The 17,137-nt window shown below is 35.4% G+C and overlaps 3 protein-coding genes across 7 annotated transcripts in view; 2 read left to right on the top strand and 1 right to left on the bottom strand.

Annotated features, from left to right (window-relative positions):
• The first annotated feature begins 97 nt into the window (after positions 1-97).
• Positions 98-1,757, top strand: LOC113666777 (death-associated protein 1 homolog). Its single transcript, XM_027182566.2, has 3 exons — positions 98-290; positions 405-513; positions 1,093-1,757. Exons 1-3 carry the CDS (start codon positions 233-235, stop codon positions 1,265-1,267), a joined length of 342 nt encoding a protein of 113 aa, XP_027038367.1. The 5' UTR covers positions 98-232; the 3' UTR covers positions 1,268-1,757.
• Positions 1,758-1,869: 112 nt separating this feature from the next.
• On the bottom strand, positions 1,870-5,777 carry LOC113666779 (uncharacterized). Of its 2 annotated transcripts, none has more exons than XM_089193734.1 (3): positions 5,638-5,777; positions 2,634-2,834; positions 1,870-2,319 (listed from the first exon to the last, which is right to left on the bottom strand). In XM_089193734.1, the coding sequence occupies exons 1-3, from the start codon at positions 5,653-5,655 to the stop codon at positions 2,293-2,295; spliced, it is 246 nt and encodes an 81-aa protein (XP_089049860.1). In that variant the 5' UTR covers positions 5,656-5,777; the 3' UTR covers positions 1,870-2,292. The 2 variants fall into 2 exon arrangements, with proteins under 2 accessions (XP_089049860.1, XP_027038368.2); XM_027182567.2 differs by lacking the exon at positions 5,638-5,777 and adding an exon at positions 3,894-4,070.
• The window catches only part of LOC113666774 (myosin-IIIb-like), a 33,451-nt gene continuing 21,513 nt past the window's right edge, over positions 5,200-17,137 (top strand). The window contains exons 1-14 of one of the 4 annotated variants that reach the window (XM_089193724.1): positions 5,200-5,278; positions 5,477-5,618; positions 8,426-8,721; positions 9,808-9,912; positions 10,325-10,424; positions 11,476-11,698; positions 12,100-12,165; positions 12,626-12,716; positions 13,488-13,588; positions 14,348-14,435; positions 15,296-15,412; positions 15,980-16,084; positions 16,834-16,917; positions 17,084-17,119. In XM_089193724.1, the coding sequence (XP_089049850.1) occupies positions 5,504-5,618; positions 8,426-8,721; positions 9,808-9,912; positions 10,325-10,424; positions 11,476-11,698; positions 12,100-12,165; positions 12,626-12,716; positions 13,488-13,588; positions 14,348-14,435; positions 15,296-15,412; positions 15,980-16,084; positions 16,834-16,917; positions 17,084-17,119 (1,527 nt within the window). In that variant the 5' untranslated portion in view covers positions 5,200-5,278; positions 5,477-5,503. Of the gene's footprint in view, positions 5,619-6,107; positions 6,279-7,732; positions 8,335-8,425; positions 8,722-9,807; positions 9,913-10,324; positions 10,425-11,475; positions 11,699-12,099; positions 12,166-12,625; positions 12,717-13,487; positions 13,589-14,347; positions 14,436-15,295; positions 15,413-15,979; positions 16,085-16,833; positions 16,918-17,083; positions 17,120-17,137 lie in introns of those variants that run through there. The other 3 variants (XM_089193725.1, XM_089193727.1, XM_089193726.1) reach the window with 3 other exon arrangements.

The following is a 17,137-nucleotide window of genomic DNA, read 5'->3' as shown; positions in this document are numbered from 1 at the left end:
TTACGCAAAGATTAGAATTCTCTAGGGTAAAAACTCTGTTGACTTCTATTAAGAATTATTATTTGTCGTCACATGTGCAACATGAAAGGACCAATCACAAATCGCATAAACTCCCTCGTGATTAAGCTCAGCTGGTCAGTTCTTCGCGTAATTTTATTTGGGTTCGCTAATGCACGGACATTTCACGCAAACTAAATTATAAACGAGGAGTTCAAATTTGTCTTTATTCACTATGTCGTCACCTCCGAAAGATAAAGATAAAGAATTAAAAGCTGGTCATCCGCCAGCAGGTCTGTTGAAAACTTTCTTCTGAAAACAAATTTGTTATTGGGTCGCGTACATGAAAAGAGACGGTCGCTAAAATTCGCTAATTATCATATATTTTGTTTTTAAAATCTTTGTAGTTAAAGCAGGAGGAATGAGAATAACTTCAAAGCATCATCAATCTCAGCATCCAGCACCAACACCTGAGGAGAAAGCCGAGGAGGAAGAATTTGCAGAGCCTAAAGAAAAGTGAGTCCCCATATGTGTGTACAAGTTTCGTCATCTCATGTACAAATACGTGTAACGAATAATTTCCGAGGTTTTGCGTACACCGTACAACTTTCACCAACAATTTTAACGTTTCAACTATGCATAATTCATTTCATTGTTCCGAGAAAAGGATTTTTAAAGGTTGTGAAAAAATTCTTGCGAATTTTAACTCGAGCGCTCTCTGTCCCTTCCCCACGTGCCGTGTTTCACTTTTGTTGCGTGACTATTCTGCCAAATTGTTGTTGTGTTGCGTTACAGTTAATTATAGCCATGATGATAAATATTTTAAAGTTTACGGCAAATATCTCGCTAAGAACTTAAAGAGTAGTTTTGAGTTTTGGAGCATTTAGCAGACATGTTTCTTCAAGAAGCTAAAATTTGTTCAGCTGAGGCTATGTGTCTGATATGTTTCGATTTTCATAGCCAGACTGACTACTTTGATTTAGAAAAGTGTACAGAATTCTTGTCTACTTTTCCCTATTTTGTTATATTGCTTGAAAGATATGTAGTACTCACTTGTTGATGAAATGAATTAACAATTGTCAAATTTTATTTCAGGGCCTCTGATCAGAAAGTTATTGTTTCAGGGGTATTGACAAAGGGGAATGCAGATTTTAAGGCAGATGCTATTAAGGTGGCTCATGAGAAGCCCATGCCACAACATGAAAAACGACCAGCAGGTGGCGCAGGAAAGACTGCAGCAATGCACATTCAACAACCAAGGAAGCAGTAGAGCTTTTAAAATTGAATCTAACCAGAGAAATGAATTATATCGTAGGGTTAGTTTCTGGGTGTCAACTCGTTATAAACAAAAAAATGTTCATGTTTGGTGGCAACTATATTTTTCTTTCCTATTGTTTTATGCAAGACTGCTTTGCATATGTGAGTTCAAATGGTAAATTTGTTCAGTAATTTTCAACCATTTTATCTCATTTCTTTTGTTCTAGCTGGCATTCTGTGATCTGAAACTTAAGAATTTTAAAAACTTTCAAAGTTGTTGACATCTCTGTTATAGACTGTTAAAGTAAGACTTTCTGCACACTTCACTTCATCCAGTTAAATACCAAAGAAAGCTGATGTGTCTCATGAATGCAATTAAAAAAATTATTGTTATTCAACTCTTATCCTTTTCTTCAAAATGAGAAAATTAATTGAAGTATGTTGCTGACAAAATGTCTCAATAATTAAATAAATAACTATGAATAAAATTAATAACAATGTGACTCAGTTATTTTTTGCCATATATTACATTTACATGCAAGTTTTTGCCACAGTGTAATAGAGCTATTAGTGATAAGCTATTTTGAATGGCTAAGCACATCAGGAAACACATTCTGAAGGGAAAAATTCCTTTATTTTTCTCAGAGAAACAAAAATAAATTCAAAATAAAGTATATAATAACACACTCACTCTTTCTCAATTTTTTTTTTCAAATAATAAAACACTTCATTAACTGAGAGTATCAGTTCAGGATATTTACAAAATTTAAAGCTAATGAAACGTGACATACATGTTACAAAAATTAGATCTTTGTGTTACGATGCTCCACAAAATTCTGTTATATTTGCAGTGCAATTTCCTGAATGCTCTTTTCAAATCACACTAAAGTAACAAGCAGTCTCATAGGGTTAAGGTTTTTGACAATCAACTTAACACAAAATGTGCAAACTCTTTCAACTGGACTGGAGTCTGAAGTTATATGCCAGAAAACAACACCATTAATAACATCCTTTGTATCACTGTCTGCCCTGTTTTCTTCACCACTGCATCATGTAATCTGTTGACTTGAGATAAAATAGCAACAAGATTTTCTAAATGGTCTATAGCATAAAATTCTTATATGTCTTTCTTATGTTATTTCTCAAACTCAAAGTTAATTCACAGTATCTCAACCTCAGTTACTTTTAACTTAAGTATGTGCAGAAATGTGATCCTTCCATAATTACTATAAACAACCACAGAACTATCACAATGGTTGACATATTTACTAAATTGCTTGACAAAAACTTCTTAAATTTTGTGTCAAGCTTGACAATTGAATTTTGCATATGAAAGTGATGCCCAGCACTGCCTTCACAACTTTGTTGACTAGACTTACCGAAAATCTATTCTGAGTTCTTGCTTTTGTTTCTTTGGTTATTGCATCTAAGTAAGGGTCGGTGATAACAACTTCCTTGCTCCTGGAGCCAGGACTACTGCCCATGGCTAAACCATGGTGCAAAGAGTTTGGACTGTTAATACTTCTCATGCCAGAACTGAAAGGACTGTGTAGGTTTTGACTGCTTCTGTCCTTCGGCAACTGAAAGGGAACAAGTGGATACAGCATGTTCATAAGAGATTGAAGATCAGAGCATTCTTTGTCTACTTCATAGAACTATCTGGCTAAATTTTAATAGCCTTGGTTATAGAACAAATACAAATAAAAACTCAGATATAGAGGAGCTATTCTGTACTCTATCATTCTCCCTTTACTTCACACACACATTCAATACTCTACGAGTGATTAACCCTTTGACTCTTAAAAGTGATCAGCATCTAATTTCTCACTACAACACCACCTCTGAATCACACATTGAGGTCATGAGAATAAAGGAAATGATCATCAAGTAAAGAACCTCGACTCAGTCGCTCTGACGAAGGACTAACACTTGAAAGCTCAGCTTTGAAACTCTTTACGGTAGCCAATTTACATTATCAGCTGATAAAACCAAATTTATCACTTTAATTTATCTGTGTAAAGCTTGTAGTAGAATAACTTTCAAAGTAAGAAAAAGTTGAGAAGAGATAGCAAACAATGTTTATTTACTCAATTACAGAAAACCCTTGAGTAGAGAGATACTCCCTGGACTGAGTATTTGCAATTAAAATTGTCTGTGCTGTCAACACTATGCTACAACTTAACGCTAGCGGTGACAGTCAATCATGCTTATCAGAATGCAAATATACAAGATTTCCCTGTAATTTGAAAGTAATTAAGTTTTTTTTCAGTCGCAGCGAAAGGCAATTTGTAGAATTTAAAGACGTAACAACTACGTTACTAGTTGAATTCATCAGACTTACATCACATGCACAAAGTTTGCAACGCACTCATAAAACAATCATTGAAGTTTTTCATGTAATCCGTGCATTGTCCTACACAAACGCTTGTAATTTTGAGAGAGAAATGTAATCCTAAGAATTATGGTTCAGCTTTGCATTTATCTGCAAAAAAGACGTAACAAAATCAGCAACAAGCGCAAAATCACTGTTTCCTCTGGCCTGAAACATGTCATGTATTTTGTACCTCCGAACTAGAGATTATCTTTTGGTAGTTCATCTCAAAAAGTACTGAAGCTCGTAATTGACTGTTTGTACTCACCAACCAAGACAAATCGTCAACATTTCTTTTATCAACGACATGTTGTCTTCGTAAGGCTTCTTGATGAAGCTGTGACATGGCTTAAACAGCTGAAGTATCAAGATTTACTCCGGAAACGCCACACAACTTGGCAACAATTATTGCTCAAGATCTCTCGAGCTCGATGTCAGTTCGCGGGTGACGTCACATACATCGGTATGGAAAGAATGCACGCGGAGATGGCGTTAAAATTCCCGCGCGCTATTCAAAACTTTCCGCGAATTATTCTGAAAAGGAAGTTTTTGAGCAACCCAATTCACAGATTTGTGTGTTTTTTTCTGTCATCTGTCAGTCTTTTTTGAAAAAAAAATTGTCGTACTCTACTACCCTACTTGCTCGAAAGCAGTCGTAAATGTTGAAAAAGAGTCTTAACTTAATCGCTAATATATTTGAATATTTTTCGTCTAATGACTAAACCTCTACCTCAGACAGATGTCAACCTCAGACGGGGATCAATTCTTGTAAAATCATTCGAACGGTACTTACTTTGATATTACATTTGTGAATATTATTCTTTTTTTCTTCTTTTTTTTATGTTGAATTAGAGAGGAAAAACTTATGTAATAGCACCGCAATCTCACTGTCAAAATTCTGAGAATTTTCTAGCTCCTTTTCTTTTCTGTGTTCTATTTTCATTAAAAATTTATTTTTGGCTTTCCAAAAATTGTCTTAGTCGGCTGTAAATTAAAGAAACTTCGGCCATTTTATCAATGTATGTTATGTTTTTAAACATGATAGATCATTGCTAAAATTAGTGAGCTTTCAATCTAACTTCTAAGTGATGTTGACTTGTTACGAAGCGATGAGTTAATGGCTTTGTTTTCAAATACTTATTTATCGATCATATACTCTGGAAAACATGTACCGAGATATGTGTTAGCATGAGCCTTTAAATTTGGTCTTTGTAACTTCGTGTAATACCTGAAATTCTATGGCAACCGATATACATGGATATCAATCATCTTCAAGTCTTAACGTCTTAAATTATGAATGATATTTTTAACCCTTTGCGTACCAAGTGGCCATATATGGCCACTTAAATACAGACCCCATTCGGGCGGCCTGAAAAGAGCACTTTGAGGGGCTGGAAACTAATACTACATTTCAATGTAAATTACATAAAGTCGTTAATTAGTTTTTTCGAGGATTTCTTCCATCGAGCTTGTTTTTGGGCGAATTTTGAGGCTTTTTGTGATTTGGACGTTTTGAACGGGGAGATTTAAATACCACCCCCCTTGGTATACAAAGGGTTAAAGATGCGGGTTTTCGTTGGACGATTAGCTAATTGTGATTAGCAACTCTCAAGGCGAGCGCAGTAGGGATGTAAACTAAACAGTTTAAACAGGGTATGTTTCAATCATCGAGTCGAATCGGACTTTAGTTAGTCGCAAAGAAGTTGTCTCACAATAGTGATGCAGTTTCCAAGTGAATTCAAGTTATACTCTTATAAAGTGGTCGACAGATTTGTAGCTAGGTTCCTTAACTCTTGCGGTTTTTAGTCATTCCAAATTGTAACTTTCCAACAAATTCTACTTTCATTCAAGATGTCTGACACTGCTTAATAAGTAGCCATGCCGAAGCGAAAAAGTAAGCACAGGGAAGATGATTCTAAAAGCATGGAAGAACAACAAGGTGCTTCCTCGGGAGCCGACAAGTTCAGCTACATTGGACCGGCTACTGAGAAACGTAAGTGAATTGAACATACCTGCCAAAGAGCAGTCATTTGCGGTTGAATAAAGGGTTAAGTTAGGTGCGTAGAGGTTTCGCTCTATGTCTTTGCTGAGACTTCGTCGATTGAAACCGAATGGGTTTCTCTTGTTTACCTTGAAATGACTTATGTTTAAACCTTCTCTCTAAAATATAGTTTTAAAAGAGTCATTGTTTTATTGAAAAGTTATCGAGCGGCAATCTCAAATTTTTTAGTGGTGTTTTTTATATGCAAATGATCGCTTCTCGTCCAACAAAGAGTTGAAAACGCCATTAACTGTTGATTAATTATTTAACTTAACGGCTGCATTGATACTTTCGACAAGGAAAACTTGAACCACTATGCATTAACTCAGTTTGACGGGCATTTATTGTGAAGATCGGGACATAGTAGCGCATGAAATTTTTATAGTATGCATATGATATTTTTATCAAGCGATAAGAGGACGCCTACTCTACTTTTGAACTGTGATCACGCGCAGATACAAGAAAGACTCCCTGGGTGAAATATTTTGTCGATAAACTGTTTTAATCCCAAAGTTACCCAAAATATTTGAAAAGAATTCTATTGAGCAGTGGAACTGTTAAATGACCCCCCAAAGCCTTGCTGGGAAATAATGTCCATGTATTTAATACAAGGTAAGAAATAATTACGCACACACGAAAAAAACACACGGGTGTCTTTTTTTTTTTTTAATCTTTTTTCCTATTTTTCTTTCTTCTTCCACGACTGCGGAATAGCTGGAACGATTTTTGTTTTTGAAATTGTTCTGTTTCTGCCAATAATTTATATATATTGCCGATGCAATATCGTTTTACTGACAACATTATCCAGTTCCATTTTCATCAAGTTCGTTCGTATGACACAACCTTTTAAAAACCCGAGTAAAGCGTGCGAAAGAAATTTTTTCCGGTGGCTTTTTCCAGCATTTCGCTGTCTCCGTGCGTGTATATTTACGTCTTAAGCGACTGAAATACTTCTAGAATCAGCTTTAAAGAGATTTTAAGCCCTGACATTTGCAATTATTGCATACTTGTGATGTTCTCTGAGAAGAAGAGATGACACGGGTTTTAAAGTAAGATTCATCAAGGAAAAATGGTTTTGTCATTGATGATATATGTAAATCTTATGATGGGCACTAGGAAATAGCTAAGAACACCATATGACGTAAACGTGGACGGCATCGTTTATGTTTGCTTTTTAGACTGGTTTCCTTTCATGACTTTTGGCAAAGGGAAAACGTAATGACTTTTATGTACACTCGGTCGATGAACACAAAGATTATTTATGGACATACACGTGGCATATACAGTAATCGAGAAGCTTGAAACAGCCTAATTGAGTCTGTCGAAAACAGACTATTGCACATGTGGTTTACTCTTGTCTTCAATCTCTTAAAATCGTGCGATTTGGACCAACTTTGAACGGTTTCAAATGATTTACTTGAAATTTCTGTAAGTGTACGAATTAGCGCCGTAGGGATTACCTAATATTGCTTGGTTTTTCCTTGCTGAAAATGAAGCATTTAAAAGTTCTTGCTTCAGAGTGATTCTATGTCCTTTATATCGGCATATTGTGGAAGAATAATTATAAATTTTGACTTTGTTGCAGCAAATTCGTGTTTTATCAGTTTGTTTTGTTTATTTTGGTTTTCCATCGGTGTTGTTCTTATTTCCTAGCCAAAATCATGATATTATGCCACTAAAACATAAGTACAGAAAAAAAAAAAAAGAGAAAACGATTCGGGAAGAGAATTTGGAAGACCAATATGACATATTGCCAAGAGAATAAGTATATGTTCTCTTGTATTGATATCACTTATACTGACGCGACATGACGGCGTTAGAAAAAAAAAAGTTATTTCTCGGCAGTGGGCCGTAAGATACAAATAACTGTCCTAACCCTGCCGTTAACGTATTTTTAATACAATGAAATGCTACTTCTCCAGATGAATTTAATTTACGAATATAGGAAAGACTACAAAGTTTTTCTAAGTTAAAATGTCGTTAAATTTTTCACCTTTGTACGTAACCATCCTTTCAAATTTTACGTAATAAGACCGGAAAACTTAGATATTGAATATGAATGAAAATAGAACAACCACGTTTCCTAAATATCGCTTTCGAAGACTGTTCTATCGATAATTCAAGTGAAATAGTTGAAGATTTTTGTGCGGGTGAACGCAAAACGTGTTCTCTAATCCTTATGAAGGCGCAAAATTTCAAAGAGACTGGGCTCTACTTTTTAGGGACGCCGCGAAATTACATTATTTTCAATATCAACACAGTTTGTCTGTAATTGCCGGCTCGTCTGAATTTAGAATTTATGAGCTGTAGGCTGCACTTTCGGGTCCATTTTTCCCTGACATTTGATGTGAAGTGATTTAAATGATGCCATGGGCAACTGCAGAGCGTTATTGTTCATTCGCAGCTGAGTGTAATTGGTAGAGTATTGAACCGTGGGAACTCATCGTTGCATGAAACTACATTCATCTCTCACAGCTGTGCGATTTTTTACGATTTGCAAGATGGCTGTTGATAATTTATCTCGAAGATGGACCCTTCCCGGGCGATAAACTCAATTAACGAACAGAATACCTTTCCTGGGTCGCTTTTTGCTTATTTTCCGCGGTTTTAAGTACAGATTTGCAAGCTATGGTTGGGTTTTCATTCGCGCGTGAAGAACAGCTTTATGGTGAGATTAGAAATGGCTATTTTTTAATTATTATTTGCGATTCAAAGCCGGTCGAGTTCGAATTATCGTACTATCATTCTTTAATTTGCAGCTATGATGGGAAAGAGCGCCGATAGTCTTAAAGAACTCGGTCCGCCGACGGATTGGGAATTGGTTGATAGGATCGGGGAAGGTACTTATGGAGAGGTTTTCACAGCAAGGAACAAAATTTCGGGCGAAATAGCAGCGGCGAAGGTTATAGATTCTATTCACGAGAAAATTGAAGAAGTTCTTCCAGAGCTGGATATCTTGTCAAAGTATTCTACTCATTCAAACATCGCTGAATTTCATGGCGCTTTCATGAACGTCGATACGAAACGACATGATCAATTATGGCTAGTGATGGAGGTTTGTACTTAATATTGCATTGAAAATTAGTGTACAGTAATTAGATATATTTTAGAGGTAATTTAACAGTTTCTCACCCATTTTTTTTCCCTGAAGAATGCAGTAATTTTGCTTTTATGTGGATCCGACTCGTTAGCAAAAATAGTGTAAAATAAATGAATAATTATGTAGAACGCATACCGGTAGCCAGACTGAATAGTTCAATTAGCGGCCAGGGTATCGAACAAGCTCGTAATTAAGGAGAAAACGACCGTCGGATTACAATTTAGATCTTGCTTAATGCTCTGATTCCTTTGACAGCTACTATCGTTAGTGGAAAATCTCGTAAAAATTTTGTCGAGAGAGTTTTTATAACGTATACAAGTTAATGTCTTGAGGTTTTCCTGTTTGTGAATAAATTATCATACCAAAGGAAAACAAATACATCGTGATTTTATCATTTTGCGAGAAACTGTCAAAGACATCATGAACACAGCTTATTTTCATATTCCAAAAGAAATTTGGAAACTTAAAAGTTTCTGGAATTTTACAAAGGAACAGAAATCAAAATTTTGCAATCAGACATGATGTTATTTTATATGTTGAACTGGGAAATCTAGGGAAGGCCAAGAATAATTCGCCTAAAAAATAATAAAAAATATATATTTTATTCTTTTTCATGTCATCACAGCATCACAGACAGAAAAGAGTCTCAGAACAATTTTTACCTTATATTTAAAATCATGCAGTTATCTTATCCCCTGAGATTGAGACTTTGGATACTTTAAGTAATGAAATTAGTTCAACCCTAGTAGCTGGTTTGGTCTTAGTTACCAAACTTTGAATTGAAACATTCAAATGTGAGTTTGTTATGGGTCTTTGTTATGGATTCATGGCCAAGATACTTAACTCAGTACACCCTAACACCATTATAGATATTCTCTATACTGCTCTTTGAGAGGGAGGGGGGAGGCTTTGTTTCATACTCACCTGCATATCAATCAAAACAATCACAGTCTAGATGGCTGACTCTGGTAAAATAATCCACTTGGCTCAGTGGCTGATCTATATAACCATATAACACCTTTAATATTTAATACTCTGTAGCTGTGCCGCGGCGGATCAGTGACAAACCTTGTGAAAAGCTTGAGGAAGAAGGGAAAATATCTTGAAGAAGACCTGATAGCCTACATCCTCTATGAAACTCTAAAGGTTATTAGAAGTTTTTTTTGAGAAATATATTTCTGTTGTTAGTAATTAGCCCGTTAACTCCCAGAAGTGATTAATAGGTAACTTCGCCCTATAATATCCATTATATACATTATCCAGAAAACATAAATGAGAATACTCAGAATTATTAGGTTTAAAAATCTCCAAATTCTAGTAACTAATTTATAAGGATATGTGTAGCAGTTAGAAGGAAGAATTTACAATCAGATCTTGAGAGTTGAGGTTGATGGTAAATAAGACATAACCTGTTTCTAGGTGCTCTAACTTTCAATTATTGTTTTCTTTTAGGGTGACTTGTTTTAAGTGAAAATAAATGCTTGTTTTCTTGCCTCTCTGATGAGCTTTGCAAACTGATCAGGTGTTACATTTATGGATTCACATTTTCTTTTTCCAGGGAATCGAACATCTTCATAGGCATAATGTGATGCACAGAGACATCAAAGGCCCTAATGTGATGTTAACAAACAGAGCTGAAATCAGATTAATTGACTTTGGTTAGTGGTGTTGATCAATCAATCAATCAATTAATCAGTCAATTAGACAGTCAGTTGATCTGTTGGCCAGTCAACTGGTTTGGAAGTCAGTCAATCGGTCAGACAGACAGGCAGGCAATTGGTTTTGCAGTCAGTGAAACAGTCATTCAGCCAGTCAGTTAGTCAGCTAGTCAGTCAGTTATTCAGCCAGCCAGTCAGTTAGTCATTCAATTAGTTAGTCAGTCAGTCAGTTAGTCAGCTAGTCAGTCAGTTAGTCAGCTGGTCAGTTAGTTAGTTAGTTAGTTAGTCAATCAGTCAGTCATTTAGTCAGTCAGTTAGTCAGTCAGTCAGTCATCCAGTCAGTCATTTAGTCAGTCAGTTAGTCAGTCAGTCAGTCATCCAGTCAGTCATTTAGTCAGTCAGTTAGTCAGTCAGTCAGTCATCCAGTCAGTCATTTAGTCAGTCAGTCAGTCAATTAGTTAGTCAGTCAGTCAGTCATCCAGTCAGTCATTTAGTCAGTCAGTTAGTCAGTCAGTCAGTCATCCAGTCAGTCATTTAGTCAGTCAGTTAGTCAGTCAGTCAGTCATCCAGTCAGTCATTTAGTCAGTCAGTTAGTCAGTCAGTCAGTCATCCAGTCAGTCATTTAGTCAGTCAGTCAGTCAATTAGTTAGTCAGTCAGTCAGTCATCCAGTCAGTCATTTAGTCAGTCAGTTAGTCAGTCAGTCAGTCATCCAGTCAGTCATTTAGTCAGTCAGTTAGTCAGTCAGTCAGTCATCCAGTCAGTCATTTAGTCAGTCAGTCAATTAGTTAGTCAGTCAGATAATCAGTCAGTCAGTCAGTCAGTCACTTAGTCAGTTAGTCAGTTAGTCAGTCAGTCAGTCCGTTAGTCATCCAGTCAGTCAGTTAGTTAGTCAGTCAGTCAGTCAGTCAGTCAATTTGATCAGTGAGTGAGTGAGTCAGCCAGTCTCTCATTTAATCAGAGACTTCTATCACTCAATTGTTTCCTTTTGTAACTTTAGAGAACAATGGATCTAGCTGTGTCAAAAATCAATGAAAATTTTATTTCCTTTAGGTGTTTCAGCTGAGCTATCAAACATCCTAATGAGGCGCAACTCATCAGTAGGTACTCCATTTTGGATGGCCCCCGAAGTCATTGCCTGTGAGCAGCAGCTTGACTACAGTTATGATGTCCGCTGTGACATCTGGTCTCTTGGAATTACAGCTATTGAACTTGCAGATGGAACCACGCCACTCTCTGATCAACATCCTATGCGAGCACTTTTTAAAATTCCTAGGTGAGTTTATTTCTATTCATTCATTCTATTCCTCAAGTGAAGTGTTAATTGTAAGGTAGATACAGATGTTTTTTTCTTACAAAGTGAGAAACAGCTACATTGATAAAAGAATTCCATTGGAAAATAATAAATGATTTATATATTTAAATTACGAAGTGGCATTGGTATGTGACAGCATATCAGGAAGGTTGCTTCAAATGGGGATTGAAACAAACAAGTGTACTTGTTGTTGGTATCCGTGTAGTGTTAAATTTTTGGATCAGACTCAGAGCTAGATGTATCAAAGTCAGAATGATTTAAAATTATACTTTGGTTACTTTTACCTACACTATTACCTGAACTGATGGTTTGAATTTAGTAAATGCTTACTGAAGAGTAGTCAATTGATTGAATTATTTTAGGAGCAAGTCACCGTCTATGAAAAATCCAGAGAGGTGGTCGCATGAATACAGAGACTTTATTGCAAAGTAAGATTTTTTCCTACTAAGCCATGTATTTATCTTAATTGGTATTACTGTAATTCAGAAATAACTTGTCAGTTTTGCTATGTGGCTGTTTTGGTTGATATGCAGATGAGTACGAAACAAAGCCTCCCCCCTCCCTCTCAAAGAGCATTATAGAGAATATGTATATTGGTGTTAGGGTGTGCTGAGTAAAGTATCTTGGCCAAGAACACATAGCAAAGACCCATAACAAACTCACATTTGAATGTTTCAATTCAGTGGCAATACTGTATGAAGAAGTCAAGTGTAAGTTACTCAAAGGGGTGAAAGGATTAAGTTTATTTTTCATTTGTAATTCTTGCAAGGTAAGGCAAGATTTTTTTTCCTGACTGCCCTGTTATTGTAAATAATTTTCATGGCAGGACAGTTGTTGTGTTATAATTAAGTAACATGGTTACAGTTAGTCTGTATTTCCTTATTTTAGGTGCCTGGTTAAAGATTTCGAGGCTAGAGCTCATGCCAGTGATATGTTGAGTCATGTATTTGTCAGTTGGGTAGCGGACAAGAGAGATGCTGTAAGTTAATAATTATATACAATACTTATTGTTAGAAAATTATACCAACTAATACCTATTCAATCATACCAGCTAAACATGTTTCGTTAAAAGGGGTTTAACAAATGAAAAACAGTCAAAACAAACTGAAAAACAGAGTATTCTGTAGAATTCATTCAAGTAATCTGTTGCTTGTATATTCAGTGACTATACCATACATATATTTGATATTGGCCCTATACTTCAAGACAAATTTTGAAACAGAGACATGTTTGTTAATCCCTAGCAAATCTGAGAGCATTCCTAACTGTACAGTAATTATTGACAAATAGACCCTGAATAGCAACAATTTCACAATATTTTCTTTGTTGAATTTATTTTTTCTCTGCATGAAACTTGCAGGATGTAAAACTTGGTTTGTTTGATAACATTGCAGGTTTTTCTCATAAATAGTTAATGACAAAATTCTTTTTTTAACCCTAAAACAGATAGCAGCTACCTGGTTGAACTAAATTTTTTCAAGATTTTCAAATCAGAATAACTGTGAGGATGATTAAGAATGCACATATCAGATATGTGAAAAAACACCATTCTTAGGAAATTTTCAAAAGCTCAAGTCAGATCAATCACTAATTATGAGCCAGACTAATAATTTGAATCATAATTTAAATATGATTTTAGTTCTTAAGTTTGATGATATAAAAAAGGATATCGAAACACAGTGATTATGAGGAAATACAGAGGACAAGGATAAAATTTTTGCGCTTAATCTTTGGTGCAAAAATGTTGCAGCTACGTAGAAAGTTGATGAGTTTGATGGATGGGCAGTACCAAGGTCAAGATGGGATTATGGTTGAAGCCACGAAAGAGAGAGATCATGATGAGCTACCAAGGTATAACTAAAAGATTTAATACAAAGGAGTAATGAACCTCATACTGTTAATTATTAATAGGATAGGGCTCCATTTTGTTTCATGAAATGTATCCTAAGAATACAAAATTTTATCTGTCTCAAAAACGATTTTTAATAATCAGCTTTTGATTTGATGTTATTGTGCAAGAATGGGGTGAAATGAATTTTTGTTGTTTAAGAATTTAAGGTCAGAATGATTTCAAACCAGTTTGGATTTGTTTAATTTGTATTTTCTTTGTCTAAGGATTCTAGTGATATTCCTGGAACAGAGGACAACCTAATTATTTGAAAATCATGCCAACCTGGAATTCATTTTCTATTAGCCAAAATGAAGTATATAGATTGAAATAGCTTGAATTTTATGAGTCCACTTTTGTCAGAGGTTGACCCTAAAAAAATGTGTACTACCAAAGATGTTTTTAAATTTTTTTTTAAATGGTCAGTGTAAACTATGTATGTGTCTTTCTGTTCTTATATTTTAAAATCTTGATACCATAATGTTGGTTTTCATATTCTCTACACTTTTTTCTTTACATTTCCTCTGGTACTGACAAGGAGAATTTGTTTGACAATCAGGAGCATCCCACATTGGAGGTCGTTTCCTTTATTCTCATGACCTTTTCATTTGATGCAAGGGTGATACTGTAAGGAGAAATTAGAAGCCAGTCACTCTTGGGGGTAAAAGTAATAAACTGAAAATAAACGATAAAGTTAACAGACTTTTTTATGTTTTTACCAGTCCCTCAGCTGCGCAAAAGCAAAAGCCTCAACGCAGCAAACAGATGCAGCAGGTTGATAACCTAGCAGAGTTAGGAAGTCTGACTGAGGTAGGTCTTGTGCGTCCCAAGATCTTACTACCAATTCTCCTTATTGTCTGAGATACAATTCTTATCATGTGAGTTAGGAGAACTTGCCATTGGATCAACTGATAATCCCCTAGTTGATATTTTTTATTTATTCTCATCACTTGTCTGCTTGATACTGTAATAGTATTGTAAGGGGAAATTCTGTCTTGGTCACTCATGGAAGTAAAAGGGTTAAACAACAGTCATCATTGCCTTTCTTTGATCAATATTTTAGATCAAAGCTGTCAACAGTAAGTGTGAAAGTGGGAGACTGGTGGGACTTGTAGTCAGTCAGGTTATGCCAATGCCGTGTTCTTGTGTCAGAATGCATACATGTACATGACTGTGAATTATGTCTCAGGCACACAAAGACTTTAGAGACTTAAGAGTAAATCTGGAGGTTCAATTGATTCACACATCAAATCTTGATACTTGAAAATTATGAATGGTTGCTTTACAAATTTCTTCAGTAGTACAGTGTACCTTGATAGTTGTTTATACAATGATATTTAATCTGTAATAAATTTTATGTAAAAATAAGGTTAAAATACCTTTTTAAACATGGCAGTGGTTAATAGAGTGCCAGTTTATCTGTGTGGTTTTTAGTTAGAAAACACATGAATTCATAAGTTGCCACCTCTGCAATTTTAGAGCAATGTTAGCTGTCAAAATTTTTTTTAGCTTGCAGTCATGACCAATTGAAAATGGTGACTGCAGATTGGAGCCCTGTGCTTGAAGAAAACCCAATGTTGAGGGCTTGTGTGCTACTTGGGATGACAAGAATTTAAACTTGAGTATCATGATTGTATTTTTTGATATTGTATCATTTCTTTTGTGGACAGGACATTATTCTCAGCCATCTTCTGGAAAGATATCTAAATAATCAGATATACACGTACATTGGTGACATACTTATAGCTGTTAATCCGCTGCAGACTCTCAACCTGTACAAACCAGAAGTAAGTGTGCAGAAATTTTTCATTACAGTTTTTCAACTTCCTGCTAATTATTTTGTATCAGTCTTCTTTTCTAATATTTGGAGAACTATATTCAAGGAACCATATTATTTTCAACTCTACCATTCAAAAATATACTATCATGGTTTGAGACTCCAAAGAGTATAATCCAAGCATTTGAAAATGGTTTTCAATGGATGTGGCCATTTTGGAAAACAACTTGGCCATGCTTGCATAAAAGCACAACACATGATTTACAAAGAGCCTTCAAATGGTAAGGTACCTTGAAAAATATGTGGGTTTTGTAAACTTTTTCTTTTTTTCTGATCTTGAAATCTTGTCAGCTTCTATTGTATATGTGAGTGTCAAAGTCTTATTTATTGTGCAATTAGTTTGTTCAGCTACTGTCAACAGTAATGATATTTAACTGAAAATGTTAAGTCTTGCTGAAGGATTTTGAAACTGGGGTCTCCACTGAAGGACGAGCATTGGATTTGACCATTCACTGCCTCCTTTGGTGCACAAAATATTTACCAACTGAAACTGATATAGATTTTGTTCTTTTTCCAGATTGCAAAAAAGTATAAAAACTCCCAGAAGAGTGCTTTGCCGCCTCATATTTTCATGGTAGCTGATATGACACACCAGGCTATGATACACAATAAGAACCCTCAGGTTTGAAATACACTCTAAGCTTATTATCAGCGTATTAAGTAAATTTTTCAAAGATGACAAAATTGCACTTGCTTCAAACTCTAACCCTAACCTGTGGGGTGAGTGTAATTTGTAGTCTTTCAAAAATTTACAAGTGCAATTTTACACCAAATTGAACAAGAAAGCATGTTGGTACTTAATAATTTACATGCCAAATGCATCACACAAAGTCAAGTTGAAATTTTGGCTGCATACATGTGCTATTTGTAATTTGCTGTTGTGTTCCAACTTTGCACTCATGTTACATGAAAAATGCACTTCTTTTCAGCCAATCAGATGTGCATGATTTTTTCATGTACATTATTATACACTTTTGGTTAGGTCACATCAAAACCAAGTTTAAGTTTTACTCCTGGATGACCACCTGCCATCTTACTACAGCTTTCCTGTGGTGTCTCAATCTGTTTCAGGTTATCTCCATGATGTTCCAGATAATAACATTTCACTCTTAATAGAATTATATTAAAATTTTGATACCAAATTACCTTTGGCCTCATTTTAAAGCAAGTGTTAGTGCTCATCCTTTCACTTGATTATAAGTTTCCATTCAAATGTTAATTAAACTCATTTTCAAATGAATGGTTGAGCACTGGGCCTCATTTTGAAAAAGAGGCTAAAGGTAATTCGGAAATGGCCCATTTCAATGCTACACAAGTACTGGCATCCTGATCGTTATTCAAATTTCCATTTTATTCTTAATCACCTGGCAGTGTTGCTTGATTAGCGGGGAGAGTGGAGCAGGCAAAACAGTGTCAGCCGACTACCTTGTGCGACATTTAGCTGAACTTGGAAAGGTTGGTACTCACTGTTGCTACAGTATGATAGTAACAAGTACCATTGTTTACCCTCATTCTCATCAAAACTTTACCAAAGTGCTCGGTTTCAAAAAAAACAATTGGTAATGATTCTTGATTTTTATTTATTATTTATGATTCATGTGACAAACAATTTTTTTATCAGGCTGGAAACAGAACACTTGAAGAGAAGATCCTTCAGGTGAGCAATACATGTTAT

This window comes from Pocillopora damicornis, chromosome 14 (assembly GCF_964200805.1).
Source record: "Pocillopora damicornis chromosome 14, jaPocDami1.2, whole genome shotgun sequence".
NCBI classification, from domain to species: domain Eukaryota; kingdom Metazoa; phylum Cnidaria; class Anthozoa; order Scleractinia; family Pocilloporidae; genus Pocillopora; species Pocillopora damicornis.
Note: the sequence above shows the minus strand (reverse complement) of the source record. Positions and strands in the feature narration are given on the sequence as shown.

Bases quoted from the DNA above. Each gene is read 5' to 3' on its own strand.
- LOC113666777 (XM_027182566.2), top strand. From the start codon at position 233: ATGTCGTCACCTCCGAAAGATAAAGATAAAGAATTAAAAGCTGGTCAT. The intron at 291-404 runs GTCTGTTGAAAA...AAATCTTTGTAG, and splicing joins AGCTGGTCATCCGCCAGCAG to TTAAAGCAGGAGGAATGAGA. The intron at 514-1,092 runs GTGAGTCCCCAT...ATTTTATTTCAG, and splicing joins TTTGCAGAGCCTAAAGAAAA to GGCCTCTGATCAGAAAGTTA.
- LOC113666779 (XM_027182567.2), bottom strand. From the start codon at position 3,971: ATGTCACAGCTTCATCAAGAAGCCTTACGAAGACAACATGTCGTTGAT. The intron at 2,835-3,893 runs GTGAGTACAAAC...GTTCCCTTTCAG, and splicing joins TTGACGATTTGTCTTGGTTG to TTGCCGAAGGACAGAAGCAG. The intron at 2,320-2,633 runs GTAAGTCTAGTC...TTTTATCTCAAG, and splicing joins GAACTCAGAATAGATTTTCG to TCAACAGATTACATGATGCA.